The sequence below is a fragment of the Catharus ustulatus genome, chromosome 1 (genome assembly GCF_009819885.2).
Source record: "Catharus ustulatus isolate bCatUst1 chromosome 1, bCatUst1.pri.v2, whole genome shotgun sequence".
NCBI lineage: Eukaryota > Metazoa > Chordata > Aves > Passeriformes > Turdidae > Catharus > Catharus ustulatus.
Window position 1 is genome coordinate 17101359 of NC_046221.1, and position 22024 is coordinate 17123382.

The 22024-nt window shown below is 41.8% G+C and overlaps 1 protein-coding gene across 1 annotated transcript in view; it reads right to left on the minus strand.

The window, feature by feature from the left end:
* Positions 1-8071: 8071 nt before the first annotated feature.
* Positions 8072-22024, minus strand: part of GAD2 (glutamate decarboxylase 2) — a 40825-nt gene continuing 26872 nt past the window's right edge. Inside the window, exons 10-16 of the mRNA XM_033066287.2 lie at positions 21534-21650; positions 20368-20432; positions 16585-16663; positions 14780-14929; positions 12954-13061; positions 11278-11367; positions 8072-10666 (exon numbers count right to left, since the gene is read on the minus strand). Coding sequence (XP_032922178.1) covers positions 10493-10666; positions 11278-11367; positions 12954-13061; positions 14780-14929; positions 16585-16663; positions 20368-20432; positions 21534-21650 — 783 coding nt within the window. The 3' untranslated portion in view covers positions 8072-10492. The remainder of the gene's footprint in view (positions 10667-11277; positions 11368-12953; positions 13062-14779; positions 14930-16584; positions 16664-20367; positions 20433-21533; positions 21651-22024) is intronic.

The window sequence follows — 22024 nt, forward strand, 5'->3', positions numbered from 1 at the left end:
GGGTTGGATGAAACTCAGCTTTATGGGTGGAGAGGAGTGGGATTTACAGCCACCTTCCTTCAACACATATCTGTCAGCAGCTGGGGCTATGGGGGTATTTTATCACCTGTTTACAACTGCCCTGGGTTAATTTTCAAGGTGAGTCAGGGTGAGACAGCATCCAAGATCATCCAGCTGGAGATATGAATTGAAGTCGTCACCAGCAGGATCCAGCTTCTGCATTTCATCCAAGACTAGAGCAGGACTGTGCTTTAATGAGCAGCATCAGTGCCTGTCCCTCTTCTCCAGACCCAAGGGAAATTGTACCTTGGTCCTACACTCATCCCTTTCCTTCTCCCTCCCAGTGCCCTGAAACCAATGCAAGGAGACTGTCAACTCCCTGCCCTGTTTTATCTGCTTATAATCTAGTAATATCTATGTAAACAAATTATTAATGTGGTCAGAATGCATAGGCAAGACAAACTGACAAATTTGAAACAAAGACAGAAGACTGAGTTTGTTTCCCTATTTCTGGTTTTAAGGAATCGAGATGGGCACCCAGGTTACTCCTCCACTAGAACTGCTGGGAGTGAATCCAAACTCACCCCCATTTCTCTCTCTTCTTCTTTTTACTTTGTTACATTCAAATTTCAGTCACAATCTGGATTTCTGATTCTGATCTTCCTCATGGTACTGAGATTTCAGAATTTTTTTAGGAAATTTCTGCTGTGTTTTGCAACAGTTAATGATCTAGGAGACAACCAACTCTATGTTAAGGCAGGGTAGCAGCAATCTGGGGAGCTGGCAAGTCAGCAGGTCACAGGAGAGCAATAAATACAGCTCCTTACATCTCTTATAACTGATTGCCCGAGATCTCCACAGCTTTCTTGCTACAGTGGATTACCTAAAAAATTAACTTCATGCTGATCCACAGCACAATCTTGAAAACTGTCACTGAAAGGCATTGCAGGCAGTCACAGGTCAACCCAGGGCTGCTGCCTTGAGGCACAGAAAAATACAGGAGGGTCTCAAGGAGAGTCCCTGGTCCATGCCTGCTGGAAGTGGGATCATCTGTTTCTTACTTAACATTTGCCCACCCTGTTCTGAAGACCTCCAACATTCTATGGTTTCCCAAGGTAATCTGTTTTGAGGCTTTATTAGTTTAAACACTAAAAAGATGTTTCTAATATTGATTTACATCTTTCCTGATGGAGTTTGAACACTTTTCTTTTCTGAGCCTTCATGACCACAGAGTAATAAAAATCCCTTCCTCTCTACAGCAGTCTTCCAGATATTAGAGGACTTTCATCATAAATTTGACGTGGTTTTTAGGCAGACAGTTCAACTTTCACTATTTCCTTAAAGATTATATGTTTTTAGATTGCTAATAATTATTGCTCTCTTCTTATTATCTTCCTGGAAGTGTGATGCCTAAAACTAAATATTATGTCCTCTTTGAGGCTGTACCAGTCCTCACTGTTGACTAAGTCTAAGGGATGACTCAGTCTGTGGTGCAAGCCATTTTCCCACTCATATGTTCCAGGCTGACTGTGTACCTCTTCTCTCTGATAAAACATTGTTCAGCAATAATTGAGACCCTTTTTTGAAAGGCTGTTACATAAAGCACCTTCAGTCTATGACTGTGAATTACTGGCAAGGTCTTGGTAGTGGGGAGGCTACAGGGGTGGCTTCTGTGAGAGGCTGCCAGAAGCTTCCCCCCATCCCACAGGAACAATATCAGCTGGCCCCAAGAGGACCCACCACTGCCCAAGTCTAAGACCCATCAGTGATGGTGGTAGAGCCTCTGGGATAAGGTATTTAAGAAGGGGAAAAACAATGGTGAAGAGAGGAGTGAGAATTTGTGAGAACAACAACTCGCAGACACCAAGGTCAGTGCAGAAGGAGAGGCAGGAGGTGATGCAGGAGCCAAAGGAGAGATTCCCCTGCCCCATGGTGAGACCATGGTGGGGCAGCTGTGTCCCTGCAGCCCATGGAGAGCCATGGGGGAGCAGAGATCCCCCCAGAGCCTGTGGAGGACCCCACTGGGGCAGGTGGATGCCCCTGAAGGAGGCTGTGATCCTGTGGGAAGCCTGTGCTGGGTCAGGATCCTGCCAGAACCTGTTGACTTGTGGAGAGGAGCCCACAATGGAGCAGGTTTGCTGTCAGGACTTACAAGCCTGTGGGACATTCACCCTAGAGCAGCCTGCTGCTGAAGGACTGCACCCCATGGTAGGGACCACTGGAGTATTTCATGAAGAATTGTAGTGTGTGGGAAGGACTCACATTGGAGAAGCTGGAGGACTGTTTCCTGTGAGTGCAACCCCACAGTGGAGCAGGGCAAGAGTGTGAGGAATCCTTCCCAAGGAGGAAGGAATGGCAGAGACAATGTAATGAACTGACCCAAGCTCCCCACCCCACTGTGCTAGGGAAGGGGTGGAGCAAATCTGAAGTGAAACCTGGGAAGAAGGAAGAGAGGTGTTTTAAAATTTAGTTTTTATTTTCTCATTATCCTATTCTGATTTGATTGGTAATATTTAAGGTAATATTTCCAAAGTGTGTCTGTTTTGCCAGTGATGGTAACTGGTGAGTAATCTCACGCTATCCTTACCTCAGCCTGTAAGACTTTTGTTAAGTTTTCTCTCCCCTGCCCAGCTGAGGAGGGGAGTGCTAGAGTGGCTTTGGTGTCCAGTGTCCAACCAGGGTCAACTCACCAGAGTTCTGCTTGAAGTGACACCCTTCACTTGTTTTCACTGAAACTCAACCTGTTTTTTCATCCTGTTTTTCCAGGTTGTCAAGATTGGTTTGAACTCAGCTGTTACCTTTCCTCTGTTCTTCCCAGACTTCTGCCCCTCCTTGTACGATACCAAGTCACTTGATAGACATGTCTATATTTCACAGTTTGAGTAATGAGTGAGCAGCTGGACAAAATCAGGTCTGGGACAGACTTACACAGAACTGTTCTCTGTGCCACCTACAGAAAACTTTCTGGGTACATTTATTAACCAGTTTTGTGTCAACCCCATCACAGCTTCACTCACACTGCACATCCACAGAAGGGATTAAGAGCATTTCTTACCCCAATATACACCAATGAGCACTTCATTGGAGTGCTGGTGTGGGTTCAGATTGCATTTGACAAAATTAGGTTTGGACCTGAGACCTCATGATGTTAATTTTGAAAGTCCCAACCACCAAAACACCGAATGGGAGAGGAGACCTCTGTGAGCCTTTCTTGATCTTCAGACTATTTTTTCTGCTTCTCCTCTTCTTGTAGCAGTCCTTAGTGAGCATCAACTTTAAGTTAGTTCATGTTCAGTGGCTGTGTACAGCAGAGGATAATGCACAACACAGTCCACTGCTGTGGCTTGGGGTCATGGTTTAGTGGTGGACTTGGCAGTGTAGAGTTGGAATGGTTGGAATAAATTATTTTAGAGGTCTTTTCCAGTCAAACTCATTCTGTGACTCTGTGAGTACCCAAGAGGGCTCTGTTACAGTCTGCAGAATGACATCTTTGTACATGACTCCAGGGTATTTGTGTACTCGAGAGAGCAGGAGTATTTTCTAAATTGCAATGTCCTCTGTGATGCAGAAGTCAAACATGGTGCAGCACTGCTGCTGTCTGCTTGGATTAGATCTTGTGGTGACAAATCCTGCCAAAGGTGTCCAGTTTTCCACAGAACTGGTTTAGCTGGCTCACTCTAAAAACAAGCCTGGGAGCAAGTGAGGCTGCCTATAATGTGAGCAAAGAGGAGGCTTGCCATGCAGGAAATACGAAGGCTAGTGATCAATAGCTGCAATTTATTTAAAAGTTACTGCCATTAAATTGCTTTCAAGCACTGTAATACATCAGTAATTTCAGCTGCGTTACAACTGAGGCATCTACAATCAGCTCCAATCACTGGAAGGCTTTTTGAGTTTGATTATCTCTTCTTTCATAATGACTGTATCTAAAGTAGCAGAAGAAAAGAACAAAGTGATTGCAAATTGTCATGTGTAGAAGACAAAGTCTGTCAGTGACAAAAAAAGGGCAGGCTGTTTCCGATCCAATGGCAAAGTGGTGAGATGATCCGTGCCTACCTCTTGGGTGTCAGTGTCATGTCAACAACATATGATTTGCTTGTACATTTTTCTGTAACACCAGCTCATAAAAATATAAAATAAGAGAAGTGGCAAAGGGAGAAATGAATCAGCACAACCTGAACTGTGATATGCACAAACAAGGCCCTAAGTGTATGCCTAACTGACAATTTTGACCACTACCATTAATTGTACGTATTTTGAATTTCACTTCAATATTATTATTTCTTTCAACTACAGACGTCTGTTGAAATTTTAGTAAATGTGAGATGTAATGTGTTTGGTTAAGAAAGGAAAACACTCTGTAGTAGTCAGTATTGCCACTCATTTGTATTGAAGGTAAAAGGACAGAGTGAGATATGGAGGCATTTGCACTATATCATAACCCTACCATTTGTTGTTTGCTGTTGGATATGAATTTCTGCAGCAGATTATTGAGTCTCTAGTCTTAAAAAAGGAAACAATTTTATTTTTATCCAAGGTTATTTCAGAAAATAACACAATGATAAACTTGTAGTCCTAAAGTTTCTATTAAAGCATCTATTCAGAACTGTCATGAATCTCACTGAGTAGTAGGATCTTACTTACGGCACTTACATATTTTATTAATATTCTGTTGTTAGTGTCACTATTAATACAGTTTAATTCTCAATCTCCCAAAAGGGGTGTAGGTGCCTGCTGCAGAAGGAAGGTGTACTATCCCACCTGTCCTAGGAGTCTTCTCTGCAGGCACTGTGCAGAGCTGTTGTTCTTGTTTCTCTGAGCTTTCTGCAGCCAGGAGGGTTTATCATGCTGTAAAATGTGCTAGTGGAGGTCATGCATCTGGAAACTGAAAAGAAACTACCTACGCTCCAAAGTCTATGTCATTGTAAGAATAATCCAAGCAGAGAATTGTCTAAAAGCTTTATGTTTTATTTCCAGAATCTCTCTTGGTCAGAAGGAAATACTGGTGAAAGTGCTCCAAGTCCTTTCCATGCTTTCCAGTCTGGAGCTGACAGTGTTACAGCTTTTACTGCTGTCAGGCTTGGGCTTCCACAGCTGCCAGGCCAATACAAACAGCAGTGGCTCATCTGAATGGGGAAATTAGCTGGAGCTCTTTGGCAGGGACTGCTGTGGAGTCATTTTCCATGGTGGGCATGGCCTCCCAGCAAAGCAGCACCTGGGGAGCTCTGCTGGGCAGTCCTGGTGTGTGCAATCCCCAACCACATGTCCCCATCCCTCTTTATAGACTGTCTTTAAAGAGCTGCAGGCTGCAGACAACTCTTTTAACACAAGCCATTTCCTTTTAGCTTCTCAGAGCAGAAAAAAACATGTTTACATCAAGTCCCAAACATCTCTTCTTCCAGAATCACTTTCATTACCAGGACAGAGGAGAATGGGTAGGAAAATAGAAGTCCATCATGCAGGGAATGTAGAAGGGGGAGAAAATGGAAATTTACTGATACAGGATTATATAAAATAATAACATTTTCCAGAGTAATAGGACAAATTAAGTACACCTACTCTTATACTTTCTATCCCACTTGTTAGTTTAATATCTGTATCTTTCTGTTGCTATAGAATTAAAATCTAACATGGTTTTAATATCCAGTGCAGGTCAGATGTCAGTAACACACTAGATCCTGTTACTTGTAATGTGAAATCCAGTGGTTTAGAAACAATTCCTTTTTAGGAAAGGTGAGGACTCCTTTGGAAATTTCACATGCTGCAGAGCAGTGCATTGAACTTGCCCTTCTTGATTGTTGGTCATAGACCTAGGGAAAATTATCCCTAGGGGATTAGAGGTCACAGCTATAAGTGAGTACTCTAGAGGACTGGGATTAAGGAATATGGGTTAACTTGATGGAAGTTAGATATTTGAATGCTTTTGGAATTCTCAGCATCAGCCATCAGCTGGAGTGAGAACATGTGCAGAGACAGCTGCTGCAGAGTAGTGGGAGAATGGGGGATTCCCATCCTTGCTTGACTTGTGACTTTTCTGTGCCTGGAGAAAACAGCCTTGCTCCATTCATGAAATGGGAATTTATAGATCAGGGTTTCATCTCCACTTGCAGTGCAAGAATTTCAGAAGAAAGACTTTTATTCTGTTACAAAAAGAGGGAAATACTCCTTTTCTTCTATTCTCAGACCAAATTTCTTGCTCCAAAGTACAATGTAAAACTACACACCTGCATCCTACAGTGCTGTAATGAACAGTGCCATGGCCTGTAGGTGCTCTGTGTTTTCATTGAAGAGCAAAGTCAGGTCTGTAATTCTTCCAGTTGCAGCACTTGGCTTTCCCTTGACAGCTGAATTAGTCCTTTCAGTTAGGTTGGCCAGGTAGGAAAATGATGGTTCAGACACTGTAGGACTCAGACATTAGCACATTAAAGACATTTAAGAGTTTTGTGGCTTTATATGGGGCTTGCTTTCTGTCTAGAATGAATTTCTTCTTGACAGTTAGCCTGGCTAAGCCAGATAAAAGATACACATTCTCTTGAGCTCTGTCTTGCTTTGTTCATTCCTTAGCCATGCTGACACAAGTGAAGTACAAGTAACCTGCTATTTAATCCTGCCTTCCCCAGAGATGTGGGAGGTTGGGTAGGTGAGGGGCTCTCTCTGGGTCCTGCCTGGAGGCCACTTGCAGAACAAGCAGCATCCTCAAAGAGCCAAAGTCATCAAGACCCAGTGACCACATCAGCCATGTCCTTGGGTGGTCCATCTTGTGTTATCAGAGTAAAGACTCAACTAGGCTGACTTCTTCAGCCTCTCATCTGCCCCTCAGCCACTCTCTTGGCTGACAATACTGCACCATGACCAAGGAGTTGCAGAAGCTGCACAAGAGCCCACTCAACACTGCTTTTTTTCCCTGCATTAACTCCCCAGAAACTATTAACTACTGGGTATTGAGGCAAGTCAGTCACTTTCACAAGCCCAAGTTTCATCCACTCCTGTGAGGGTAGTGCACAAAAAGGCTAAACCAGTGCTCCCCTCCCCAGTGCCAAATGAAGAGCTTCACTGGGATAAGGACAGTAACTTACCCTCAAAAGTGCTCTCTCTATTTCCTTGCAGTTCTCCTAGCTGGGCTCTGTGCAGGTATTCAGCACAGGTGCTAATCTTCAATCCTGCTACATACCTAAAGAAATGATAGAAAATCCCATTTTGGGCATAAGCTTTCAGACTGCTGTGGCTTTAACGGCTTAATTTCATTTCTCTACTGCTGATATGGCACTAGGCAGCACTGCACTGAAAGGAAGAGAAATAGAGCAGATTGGGGGCAGATTTTAAAGGGAGGTGGCCTTGGGCCAGGAGAGACATGAGGATTTTTTTACTTCATAGCCATTTTAAATTGTTGCCGTTGCATAGTCTGTGCTGTCCTGGCAAGTGCCCTGACTGCTTTCACTGCTGTCCAGAAGGCTGATTTGAGTCTATGGCTAATTTGGGGACAAGTACTTGTGAAATAAAAAGACAAAAACAGAGCATGAAAATATTGAGTCTGTCTGGGGAGAAAAAAGCAACTACAGTAATTTCACGATTATAAGCCACACGTCTGGATGTCAGCAACTTTTCGTTCTTTGTCCACATATAAACCACACTGGATTATAAGCTGCACTTTCATTCGCAGCGAGGATCCGCATGCAACTTTCACAAAGTTGCCAATTAGTAACAGAATCGTGGGATCGCGGAGTTTACTGGCCCGGCTTGGGGCTGCTGCAGGCTCACGCTTCTGGGTTGGCAAATTTCTGAACTTCATCCATATATTGGCCACACCTGATTATAAGCCGCACTTCTGGGTTCAGACCAAAATTGTAGCCAAAATGGTGTGGCTTATAATCATGAAATTACTGTAAATCCATTTTGTAAAGATAAGGTGCAGGAATAGCAGATGGCAGATTTACCTTGTATGCTGATGCTGAGGATTGCCCCCAAAAAAGGTCTGGAGTACTGACTCAGAAAAGGTCTGGTGGTGGAGTTGGTTCTGTTGGTGAACAGACTGCATCTTGTAATGAAAAAATCCAGCAGGAGACGTAAAATGTTCCAATTAAACATTCTCTTTATTGGGGCCTTGCTCCAAAATGGCACAAGTGATAAACGCTTAGAGTGCTCATCAGTGCTGCTAATGAAAAGACCCAGAGTCACATGTTACACTTTTATTTGGATTTAGATCAACACCACAGATAAGATACTTTGGTCAAACACAAGAACAGATTGCTATGCCGCTCCTTCCTGGCTGCAATAAGTACAGTAATGTGTAAAAAAAATTATGCTGGTTCTCCTGGAACACCAAATGTAAATCTTGGACTGGCACATACATCTAATAAATATGCTGTTTGCACTTAACACTTTAAAATGTAATTGCACATGCAAGATGTAACCAGGCTACTGATCACCTTCATCATTGTCCCTGTCCTATTTTTACTTTTTAATTCTTTGCTTGCCTTTTTCCCAGCAAGAAAAAATAATATCATTTGCTGCTCTACTCAGTATTTCAGTGATTAATCTGCTGATTTGGACCGTTTAGCAGAGGTCACATTGAGGCCTTCCTGACAGAATTGGTATCTCCTCTACAGCTTGTCCTGAAACACTATGCAGGTAGCAATGGAAGTGCACAGAGGAGAGGTGAGGGGCGTGCCCAGAAGCTGAGAGGAGAGATTAACACCAAGCAGAGATACAGTAGAGGGACAGGCGTGAATGCAGTTCTTACAATATCAAGAGTCAATACTACTACCACACAAATAATGACATATCAATAATATATTGTACAAGCTTATACAGCAACACATGTTGATTTGCAACATTGTACAGTTTAAATCTAAAGTGCACAGCCTCAATCTGAGGTGACAAAACAGTACTATCAATATAATAAAGGCAACACAATTACAGACACTATTTATTTCCTCTTACTTCATGTCCTCATATTACATTGAATCAATACTCCATTTATCTATTTTAGATTAAATTAAACCCACATTGCACTTCTTTTTTTGTCTTCAAGTATTTTAGAGACAGCAAAACCATATTGCTTTACAAACACAAGTTGGTCATTCAGGCAAAGTTAAAACCAAAACTTTAGTAGGGTTATAAGTAGACAGGTCTAAGCTGCAGAACTCTTACCAACACTCCCAGATGTTGCAGGGAAAAAGGATAAATTTAAGTTTCCATGCCAGAGACACCTCTAAAGCTAAGGAATGATGCAGCAAATAATTTCTGCAATAGCTGTGCCCATGGTTTCTATAAAGGTTTTGAGGCTCTGTAGGGGTTGTTCTTTGGCAGATGTGGCCATATCTTGACTTCACTGTAGACAAGAATGGAGGCCAGCACTGTGAAAATCCTTTGACAGAACAGTTTGTACTTAGACCTCATCCCTGTCACTCAGATTACAGTCACATTTAATTTAGGCCTTGTCTTGCACACCTGTACATCTGTAAGAAGTCTTCACCTTTTTAATGTAGCTGTGACGTTTTCAATGTAGCTTGGGACTGCTCACAGCAGAAACAGTTTTGAGATAAGAATTTACTCAGACGTGACCTTTTTTTTGAATTGGCTTTTTTAAACACAGAACACAGAAACCATCCAAATACAACCTTATTTCAGTCTTGGTTAGCACTGTATATTGATTGTGCGTCTGCTCAGGCCACATGGGAAACATAATTAGGAATAATAGCATCCTATTGTTGTACTGTAATTGATTTTATTAAGTGGTTGTAAGAGCTGCAGTCCTCTTGAGGTTTTTCAGTAACCAACCCTGGAGATGTACAATCCATATGACATGGAGAAAAAATGTGTTACATGGGCTTGTCTTTTAAAATAAGCAGTAATAAATATTCGAGGCACCTCCATCAAAAGAAAAAGAATCCCAGTTAATTTTCAGCTTCTGTACTTGCAGTTTTATAACCCATATAAAATAAAAATATATAGTTTACAAAATAGGATTTTTATATATATATATATTTCCTTTTGTAAAACTATACTTATTTAAATACATTTGAAATGTTGCTATAGGTAAATTAGAAATTCTGTTCTAACACTACAAAAAAGGCAAAATCCTTTCATTTTTAAACATACAGCATGTATATTCTGCATCTCACCACCCCCTCCCACTTCCCCTCAATCTGATTTTGTCATAATTTTGGGCAACTTTGGCATCATTCAGTCTGATTGCTGTTAATTTAAAGTAATTACTGCGTTAAAATTTGGGGCAAAATTTTAAGTATCTTCTGGTCTTCCTTATTTTTTCAATGAAGCTTTTTTGTGCAGCTAATTATTAAGGAGGCATTCTAAAACTCAGGAAAGGACTTTAAAGGAGCCATGTTTCTTGATTTTAAACTGTACTCTACTCCAACGCCACAATATAGAAATAGATTTACTTTGGAACAAACTACAAATACATTCGCACAGTTTGTGACAACTTAATTGTCTACTTAGAGGTCCAGGAACAGACTCTCACACCCAGTTATTATAAATCTTGTCCCAGGCGTTCTATTTCGTCAATCAGGAAATCAATGTCCTGGTGAGTGGCCGCAGGGTTGGAGATGACCATCCGGAAGAAGTTCACTTTGTCTCCCAGGGGCTGATAGCTCACCATGGTCGTGCCATACTCCATCATCCTGGCTTTGATCACTGGTGCCACCTGCAGAGCAGCAAAAAGTGGGGGATGATGATGAGGACTATTATTATTGTTATTGTTATAATTATTTTCATTATTATCGTCACCCTCATTGTTATTAAAACAGAGTATACATTTTTTTTATAGAGGATGGAGAGCTACAAGCAGCTGAAATGAAATTACATCCAATATTAGCAAAATCATTAGCCCTCAGTAAGGAATAAATGTCACATTGAAAGGGAATTCAATTTATCCCATTTCTTTGTCCGCTCTTTAAACGACTGCGGAAATTTCCCTGTTACTTCCTCAATACTGCTGACAGGGACACAGTAGATGTTTTTTGTACTGCTCATAACATGGCTACAGTTTTTCTCACATTTCTGTAGTATTGTTGAGCTTGCTGGGTTCAGTGACTGCAGTTCACAGTAGCTCCAGTACATAAACACAGAGCAAATACAAGCTGTGGACATCAGGCAAAGCCAGGGAATACCACACCTGGCAGCCAGAGCAAGGTGCTGCCAGACTGACCTGCAGTAAAACCACCATGGAGGTGTCATTTGCCAGAACCTCAGCTTGCCCTGTGCCCTGGGAGATCATTCTGGGGATTGCCTGTCTGCAAGGGTTTCACTGCTCACCTTCATCAGGCGGCTCGTTCTCTCTTCACTGTCCTCCATTCCACGCAAGCTGGGCGGGATGTACCAGAAGCAGACATTTGTGTGCTGAGGCTAAGCACAGAATAATAATAGCTTACGTTGTAAGAAATGCTCATAATAGCTCAATTGCAATTAGGTTCATGCCTTCTTTCCCTCTCATACATCATCTTGTGACAGCAGTCAATGGTTTTCATTATTGTGGTCCACTGAGAGTCATCATCGTTATTAATGCAGAAAAGATAATTTTAGGCAATTTATTCCCAGGGTGTCAGATGCAGAAACACATCATCCAGCTGGGCAAATATATTTATGCCTTTCTGAAAGGCATCTGGATTTTGCAGCTCCTGTCCCCTCCAGGGGCTCAAGGGATCGTGTGGCAAGGCAAGAGTCTATTACAGATAATTTAGAGGTGAGGACCGTGTCATTTACTTCTATTACATGACAGAATAATACAGAATCTGATTCTGTAAACAGGAGCCACAGGTGGTGCATAAGACAGTCTAAGATTTTCTTACATTTAATGAAATTTATTACTTCTCAATTTGATTCAGCTAGCTGCTGGATTAATATGCATGCACCACAGCATCTTAGCTCATTTAACATCTATCGGACCAGTAAGGAGAAAGGCATAAAGTAAGAGCTAGTTGACATTTTGTGCATTTTTCCAGTCTCCCAACAGTTGCCTGCCTTGCTATGCTCCCCTTTACTGGATGCTAAATGTGTTTTACAGCAACTCCTGCTGCTGCCAGTTCCTTTATTCATCATCAGACCCAGTGGACAAAATTCAGTGATGACGTGGGAGGTGTGGGAGATAAATTCCATAGTAGTATGTGGATATGAGCCAGTAATCTCTGAAGAAACATAGTGATGTTCATCTTTGTTCTCTTCTGCAGACAGAACACCAGCTCACTTTGTAACAGAGGTTTCTCCCAGGCCCTGCCCACCCCTCACAGCTGGAGACGTTGCCCACACAGCAATGGCTGAGCACAGCGGAGGTACAGCCACCCAAACCAGGCTGCACTGCCTTGCCCTGGGCACTGTGCTCCAGCCAAGCTCCTGGTGTCCAGGGCTCCCATCTCAGCTGAAGTCTCTCCACAGAACTTGCCTGGTGGTATCTGCACCCCAGACAGTGGTGCTGCCTCTGTCCCAGGAGCAAGCTGAGCTCCCAAGCAACGCTAGTCCCTGCCCTGCTGACTGCACCCCATCACAGCAGGGACCTCAGATGGACCTTCCAGGTCACCCCAGCTCCCCTATGACTGCCCACCTAGGAATGCTGATAAAACTGTTCTGCACAGCTGTCCTTTCAGAGCTGTGTGGGGTACTGTACCCCCACTCCTAACAGACCCTGCTATTAGGAAACTCCAACTTGTTTTTATAACACAAGAGCTGGTTCTCATTGTGCCTCTCTGTGTTGTGTTAGGCTGAGATACCTGTGTTTTGTTTCAGCAGGGTTAAACTGAGCAAACTGAACACTTATGAACAGCTGCCCTTGTCCCTGCACTCCCTGAGGAAGAGAGGAACTGGCACAACAACAGGTTTTGTTACAAGGGTCCCTGCTTTGTGTCTCAGGCTGTTTGATCTGACCTGTTGGTAGCATTCCAATAGGTAATGAAGTGAACACTGCTGACCAACGGAGAAAAAGAAGTTGCACTACATACCTTTCCATCAAACACCATTTCATACCCTTCTCTGTTCTTTATTTTATTGTATAGGTATTCAGCAAGTTCCAAGCACTTATCAATTTGTGCTTCAAATCCTGTGGTTCCCTTTACAGAGAGATGAAGAAAAGAAGTTACGTAAATATGTTTCATGAATTAAAAGGCAGAAGGACCGTTCAATATCTGTCAACACATCAGCACAAGTCACCTCTCAGAAGTCTCTGAAGGATCTGATTCTATGTGATGAAGGGCACTTTGATAAGCAGAGCTAATTTGTCTTTAGATCTTGCCATGGACACCCCTATAGCCAGTTCTGCAAAATAAGCATCAGGTACTTGCTTGGTTCTCAGGAATGTTTTGCTGAGAACCAGAATAGCACCTCAAAGGGTGACTTTGGAAGATTTTGCAGAGAGGCTGAGGATGGTTTTGGACAGCTTGGACTGGCACAGAGTGGGGTGTTCAGGAGGTGTTGAGTTCCAGACACAGGGAGTGTCTTGCTGTTTTCAGGATAGGGGATTTTAATCTTCCAGGAATGATATGCTGGGGACTTTCCAATAATAGTTTTTTTAATTTAAAATGGGTAGATACACTTTTAGAGCCCAGTCTGATGCCTGTGAAAATGCACTTTGTTTAGATACTACCCTGCCTCTGTACTGTTCCTCTCTCTTTTTTTCTAACAGATACCATACAACCATACAAACTCAGCAGCTGTGTTTTTAAGAGCTGCAGATAAGCCTGCTTTTTCTTCTCTTGCAGAAGTCATAATCCTCTCTGTGACATCATAATTGTTCCTGCAATCACCAACTGTGATACCTCAAACAAAGGATGCAGCTTCAAGAGGAAGGAAGGGGAATAAACAGCTGGAATAGATAAACTCTTTAAGAAACACACATCCTATTTTGTAATGTTAATATTACAAGCAGAGTGTGAGAAGAGAAAAAGCAGTACAAGGGATATTGACAAAATGGGCTTTAGGAGAAATGTCTCTGAGCAATGGATGCATGTCCCTGCTAAATCGGTTCTGGCAGTGCCAGAACTGCCAGAACTGACTTAAAAGCCCATGTCATTATGCCTCTGTGTATAGAGATTTCAAAACAGAGTAGAGGTAACCCTGGGAGAAAGGTTTGGAGTAAAAGAGACATGTGGCTAAAATCGCCTCCCACTCTGCAGACCCCTGCAAACATATCCCCTGCAAAGCGGCTATTGCATCCTCCTTTACAGACTCCCACACCTCCTCAGAGGTTTAATGAGAATCTTTAAGGCTTTCTGGAAACTAAAACAGTGATGTCATCTCCTGAACCAACCTCAGGCAACCTGACATAATAGATTGAATAAAAACGTGCAAGAACTTATTTAGCAATACAGATAAAGTAAGAGCTGGTGTTTACAGATTTCCCAGTGAAGAGTTTTTGATGAGATTTCCTCTACTCTTTCAAAAGATTACTTCATATCTACTGCATGAAACTATGTATTCCAGTCTTGATTTGCCATGTATAATTTCTGAATATAATTAAAGCATCTTTTTTATTTCCAGAAATCTAACAACATTCCTAGGTATATGATTTATGTGTTATATTCCTGCAGTTACACAAGGCAAATGCTATGCAAAGCCATACAGTTCAAGTTTCAAAATCATGTGTGCTGCTTTGAATCACTGTTGTTAAAAGTATAAAACCCCCAGAAAATAATAATATTCTTTCTTTCATGTTCTATATGTGAAATTCAGGTCAGGTATTTTCTGAAATTATGATTAGAGAAAGAAAACCCTCAAGTGTATCTGGTATGCATTATTTTAGTACAAACAAATGTGCAGCAGGCAGTCCTACCTTTGCCCTCCACATCAGCCATAGCTTGAAGACATCAACGTGCCGTCCGCACTGCAAAGCCTTGTCTCCCGTGTCGTAGGACAGGTCGTAGTGCTTGTCTTGTTGAAAGAGGTAGGAAGCATGCATTTGGTTGCAACTCTGCATCAATCCCTTATGGACACAAAGACACAAGCACAGGGATGTCAGCACAGATTTGGCTACTGCTTTGAGGGCTGTTTTGGGTGAAAAATTACCAACACCCAAATTTAGCCTAAGTGTAAAAGGAAGATCAAAAAAAAAGCACAAAACTAGACTTAGTTGCTCAATGGACTAATCCCCATCAGTGCCCACGACGTCTTGGTACCTGATCCAGCTATGTGTAATCCACTCCCAGATCCAAATATTTTTTTTAAAAAAGCAGGACATCGTGCTTCCTAGCGTTCTTATGCTTCACTTCGTTTTTGAATCTTGCATTTTATTCTTTGTTCTGGTTCTTTTTCCTCCTTTCCTTTGAAGGCTTATTTTCTGAGTCAGACCAAGACAATTGTTGACTAATCTAAAGAATATCACAGCACTTTTCAATTGCTTTGATCTCTAAAATTCTGATTTTTATTGTTTTCTTTCTTTGTAGGAACAATTCTTTCCTGCAAAGTCCTCAGCTGTAGATTGGATGCTTAAGCAGCATAGAAAGCTTTGAACAGACAGAAGAGCATATGGTCTTTAAAAACCCAGCGAGAGTTATTTCTGGGCTGCAACACACCGTTCTAAGAGGTAACTTTGTGGGAGGGACAGAAGCCAACAAAGTGAGGAAACCTGGCTCACAAAAGCATGAGGCTTCCTTTTTAGCTTTTTAAGTAAAATGCAAAGAGCCACATTCTGGCCCTAGTTATGATCTCAACCAAGTTTATGGCATACCTTAGGGCTGTTGCCTAAAATGGCAATTTCCAGTCCAAGAAGAATCATAACATGGCTGTTTATCATCAAGTCTAATCTTTATGTGTAACTCAAAACTGAGATAGCAAAATGAGAAGGGAGAAAAAAATTGACTTTCTCCTAATCTGAACCATCTGTTCTCACTAGAAGTCAAGGATGGTACTGACTTCAGCTGGGCAGGCTTTGTCTTGGGGAACTGACCCAGAGGGCAAATTAAACCTAGTTTCTCTCTTCTTAAGTGCAATCACTTTGTATACAATCTGTTGTACAGCTGTTAGCAAAACATCAACCAGCTTTTGATAGCTGGTCTCTTAAATGGGGCTGTATGGCAGCTCCCAGTAACTGATGGTTATATGAAAATTACAGGCTTGAAGCGTAATTCAAAATCTAGCACTAAATAAAATGTCTACTTTTTATTCCAAGTGCACGTACTGTTCCATTTTTACTTCCATGTGCCTCCAAGTGGATATATACATCAAAGCTGGGTAGGAATACCGTGTAACAATGCCTTGATTCTGGACCAAATGGTGTGCTGCATGTAAACCATGACTTTCACCCCAAAGGACCAGAGTTTGCCTGCAGTTACATCTTATGCTGCAGAGCAACTTGTGGGGCCACACAGTTATGCAGCCACAATTTAAACATGAACACTTAGACTGGAAAGTCACAAAACTCAGATATTGCCATTGATTGCATCATTTTTGCTAGACATCTGCATTAATTCCTTTTGTAGTCATGGCTGAAGCATGTAAATAGAGGCCTTTTCTCAGTTCCTGTTATAATCCACATCACATTAGCAAATTTAGCTATGGCACCATGATGAAGAAAATATCAAGTATTTTCAGAAGTAAAATGCCAGAGAGAAGCAGAGAAGCACGTGTACTGTGACATACCTCTTCCCTCACTAGCAGGGCTGAACACTGCAGCGGGACGCCCATCATCTTGTGCGGGTTCCAGGTTACTGAGTTAGCCCTGGGACAGAAAGCCAAATGAAACTCAGACATTGTACTATGTGATGAAACCTCAGAGGCATTTAGAAATAATTAGAATAATACTGAACATGTAGCAATACTCACTTTTTTCTTCTTCTGAAAATAATCATGGCTGATATTAGGAAAGCAATGCTTTCACAGGGGACCTAATCCACTCCATTTGGCTTTTGGATGACAATCCTGGCAATCTACCACAGGATAATTGCTCTATCCACCAAATTTAATCAGTATTAAACTTTTGGGGGAGTCATTTATACTTTTCAAACATAGGGCAAACTTCCCAAAAACATACACTTGACTGATGAACTTTCTAAAATTACACAGTCAATAAAGATGCAGATAGGAAGCTGGCAACCTAGCAGAGCTCCCACCCTCTGATTCTGGTTTCAGCAAGATTTTAGTAATTAGCTCACACAAGCATTTTTGAAAATTCCTTGAAATATTTCTGGGTATCACTAAGTCTCTGAGTCATCTGGAAAACCTGGCCCAAAGTAATTTTTCTTGTTGCTCTGATGATAGTAGACCAAATGATAGCAAATTTTTGTAGCTCCTAAATTTTTGCTTGACTACAGCAATTCACACAACTACAGTAAGAAGCATGGAACTGACCCATCTTGCCAGAAAAGATCCTGCCTCCTTTGAGGACACATGTGCTGGAAAAACTGCTGTCAGCCTAAGTTTAGGGAACAGAGAGCTGACACAATACAGTCTAGAGAAGGGAAATTTAGGACTGTGGTGAGGGCTGAATGGAAGATTGTCCAGTTGTTTATTATTTTAATTTTGTGTTATGATTGACTGGCTATTTTGTAATTACTATTGTTACATGTGATTCATTAGCTGATAAATGTATATATTTGCATCCTATTTAGCAAGCTGTCAAGGACACGTAGTGCATGTGATTTCATCTAGTGCAGTGATTTGTATTTTGATGGAATAAATTGGTATAAATCAATCAAGAAAACTTAAAGGACACGCTTGCAGGTAACACTGATGTGAACAGAGGTGGGCATGTTAGAATCTAGCAGTGTTTTCCTTTGTAGGTTTATGCACCTCCTGCCAAATTGCTTCCACTCCTTCAAAGCAAGCAACTTCAAAATTCACACAGACATCAGGCAGTACTTCTGTGCTTTATTCTTTGCTATTTAAATGGGACTGTGCAAGTGCCTGATGCAATATCTGTAGGGAACAGTCTTCCACAGGCAACATCTGGCCACTTGGCTTGGCTTGGCTTTTTGAGTATTTGGCAGCTCTTCACCAGCTCAGTCAGTCATCTGATTACAACACCAAAGCTAATGGCTCTGAACATCCACTCAGGTCTATGAATTTCCCTTGACATACTTTTTAATTTTATTTGTGCTTATGCAAAATCAGACAGAAATTCTTTAAGAAACATCTAATTAACAATAGTGGTATGAATTTTCTCAAGCCAAAGGGTTACTTACTGACAACAGCCAGATGTGAATTATCTGTCTAAAACATTTAATTTACCCTATGGTCACTTATTTACCTAATTACATACCAATTGCACACAGAAAAATAATTAATTATGTAAAATAAAAGTCTAACATTTTTCATTTGTTATCAGTTATTCTGGGCTTGTGTCATCAGTATGCGTTTGAAGAACTTGCTGACCAAGACAAACAGCGAAATAAAAAAAATCTACAGGAATCCACAGATGTTTTCCAAAAGCATCTCGTGTTTGCCCAAATAACTGAACACCAAGAACCTTTTTTGGCTGTGGGTCAAAGATAGGGAAAAAAAAAAGAAGTTTTTCCTTTACAGATTTCAAAAGTATGACAGGAGAGATTCATGACTGGCAGAATTTGGTCCTGAGCCATCACTGAATACAAACTGATGCAATCATTGACTTGCCACAGCCCTGGGAAAGATGCCCAGACCCTCCAAGGGAGCACTCACTCACTGCACACGTGCTTTTCTCATGTAGCTGTCACCCCCTGCCTGAGCCTCTGGACAGGGGACACCAGGCTGAAACTCCTGATGTTGGCCAGACCTATCTGCTCCATACACTGGGGCTCGTGCTCCCTTCAGGGCATCTTCCAGCACCTTGAAATGTGCCATGAGGAGACTGGAGAGCATGGTAAGGACAGTCCTGCAACTCGTCCTCCTGTGACAGGAGTATTTCTGCTGGACTGGCTGTTACCAGGAGGATGTGATTACTCAGAGCACAGTGTCCTGCAGCCAATGTTCCCTCTCCTATCAAACATGACTAACAGCTTCAGTTCTCTTCTACTCAGACCTGTGATGACTCCATTATCTACCATGAAACAAAAAGATCCACAAAAGTTCTGCTCTAAAGGTTCCCACACTTGAGATCCCGACAAACTGAAATGAGCTGCTGTGTCCAGCAAGCAGAGGAACAGCATTCAAAATAACAAAGTTCCTTAATTCACTGCCAAACACATTGAGATGGTGCTTATCAAAGCACTTAATAAAATCCAGTGGAGTTCTGGATCTAAAGCATATTATGTGGAAAATGCTCCAAAGTAGATTTAACCTGAACTTCTCATTCCAGCACAATCTGGACAGCAATTTGGAAGGTAAACCCTTTGTGTCTGCCCTCACAGGCAACAAGGTGGATCTTTGCTTGCTAGATTTTTGGATATATGTCCTTTTAATGCATGATATATAAGTCTGGAGTGCTGTAGGCAGTCTTAACTAAATGAAATTCATAGAATCATTGGTTGCTTTTCAAATTTTGCATGAGAAAAGAACTGAATCATCAAGGTATCCTCCGAATCTTCAGGATGAGGAAGTTTATAATTTTAATTGGCAAGGAACAGCAATTTGATTTAGTGATAAAGAGGGAGGAAGAGAATAATGATTTACTCTCAAACATCATGGGCTTCAGTAGGTACAGAAATGCTCCATCTAGCCCAGTATACTGCCTCTAAGTCCCTAAAGTGGACAAAAAAAGTGACTGGGAGCAACACAAAACAGGACAAGGACCTATGAATTTCCTCTAAATACTCTCTGAACTTCCACTCATTTCTGGCTCATAGAAATCCTGAATGATTTTTGTATTTCCTTGAATGTAGATAAATTTCAATATCCTATAGAAAGGATTTCCACGACTTAACTAAATGTTTCTGAATAAGCAACTGTTTTAAGTTTAAGCTCAGTCCTTCCAGCCTGGACTAGCATCACTTATGTTCATCTTCATTATCTGTAATGTTTATGAGCTTATGACTACAACTGTGTATATATCCAGGCACAGATTTACTGAAGACATCAATAACACAGTCTGGAGAGGGCTATTCTCTCCAGAAGGGACAGAGCAGGGGACATCTGTCCTAGTTACAGGTTTTATACTTAAAGTTTTATACTTCAGTATACAAGACCTACAAGATTCACTTCTTAGAGAAATGAAATTGCTAACTCATGTTGGGTGCTAAATCAGAGAATTCTGCAGAAGCTACTCTGGACCTGTGAATGTATGGTGGGAGAACAGAGAAAAAAGCATGGAATGTCTGCTGTTTATACTTCAAAACAAATTGCCACACTACTGTAGCACAAAGACACTGCACATTGCTGCTTCAACTGGAAGGACAGTTCCTATTTCAGAGATAACAGTGACTCTTAATTTTTATAGGCACTGCTATGGTAATCACAAGTATGTTAAAATGCATTTAATAAATGTCTTTTATCGGTACTAATAAATCATACCTTTCGATGCCATTTAACTTCCATTTGTGTTTCCTTGACATCAGGAGCCCACCACCCCATGCTCCCTGGAAGGCAAGACACATCATCTTAATGAGAGCCCTGCTTTCCTCCGTGGTGACATCTGTGCATTCCCATCACTTTGGGACTCTTTTTATCGCGCTGATGTGGCACATTCCAAAATGACCAGGCAGATGGGGCCTGAGGCATGAGCTGTGCTCACAATTTTCTTCCAGTAGCTTGGAAGCAGCAGTTAATATCCCCTAATCCAGGTGCCCACCCTCATCATCTGCAAACCCCTCCCTGGCCCCCTTCTCTGACACGGCACATCGGGCTGCCCCATGCTGTAATTAGCAGAGCTGCTTCTGGGTCAGCTGCCTTTTCCCTTATAGTCACTACGTTACAATAACAAACTGGGATCTCAGCTGCTCGGGGGGATTTCCATCATGTTTTGGACCCACTGCTGCCTGCCCTCTACTCATTTGCTTTCCTCACAGAGATCTGGGACAAGCAGGCACTTCATGTGACTGAGAAGTATTTAAGGTAAATACAAATTTGTCCTTTGAATGGACTGATTTTGGCTGACACACTAATACAAAATCAAGACTCCCAAACCTATGGGAAGTCAATTTCCAAGCCTTTTTGGGGAAAGGATTTGCAAAAATGACAGAGAAGATATTCTAGGGCTGAAAGATGATCCTTCAAAAGATTTCTTGGCAAGAGCCTGGATAAAGCTAAGTAGCCAATCTGATAAATTTCCCTAGCACTTGCATTAACCTGATCAGCAATTTGCAGTACTTTATTCCAGACAAATGTATCCTTTTCCTTATGTATTTATTTTGCAGCTGCTGCAGAAGCTGAGCCAGAGCTCAGTATGCTTCTTATGTATTTCTTTACTAACGGCATTTAAAGATAAAGCTGAAAGCCAAAAGCACGCAAACTAGGTCAACTTAAGTGCCCCAGTTGCTGCAAGTACAACTACAGTCACAGCTCCTAAAATATTCCCCTGACCTGAGCCTTTCAGAGGAGTGGGAAGTCAGTGCTTGGATGTTAGACTTAATTACAGGAACTAAATACAATGGGTTTTGTACAAGATGACACCCTCCAAAATGAATAAATTAATATTAATACACCTTGTAATCCAGCCCTCCACGCACAATGGTACTTACATCCACATGCATCCAGATTTTGTATTTCTTGCAGATGTCTGCAATAGCTATGAGAGGATCAAATGCCCCATACACTGTTGTCCCAGCTGTGGCACTCACCAGAAAAGGAACAAATCCCTGCAAGAAAGCAGAGGGACATTATGTATGGTGCGAGCACTGCAGTCCCCTCACCCCTCAACTCCCTTCGTGCTGCCCCCACCAGAATCTCCCAGAGGACATCCCTGCTGTTACACCGATTTTCTCCACATTTGGATACCAGCGATATTACAGTTTCTGCCTTAAGGTGGCAGCAAACTTCCAAACCAGTACCCTCCATTTATTACGGTGCAAAGACAGGTAAGGGCTCAACAGAACAATTCTGCTTCACACCACCTGCCTGAAACAAAACAGTCTGCACTGCAGGATGTCACATAAACACACCTCAACCAGGCACCACAGTGAGAGAAGCATTGCTGCCGGACTGTGTGCTGGGCTGCATTGCAATTACCCCA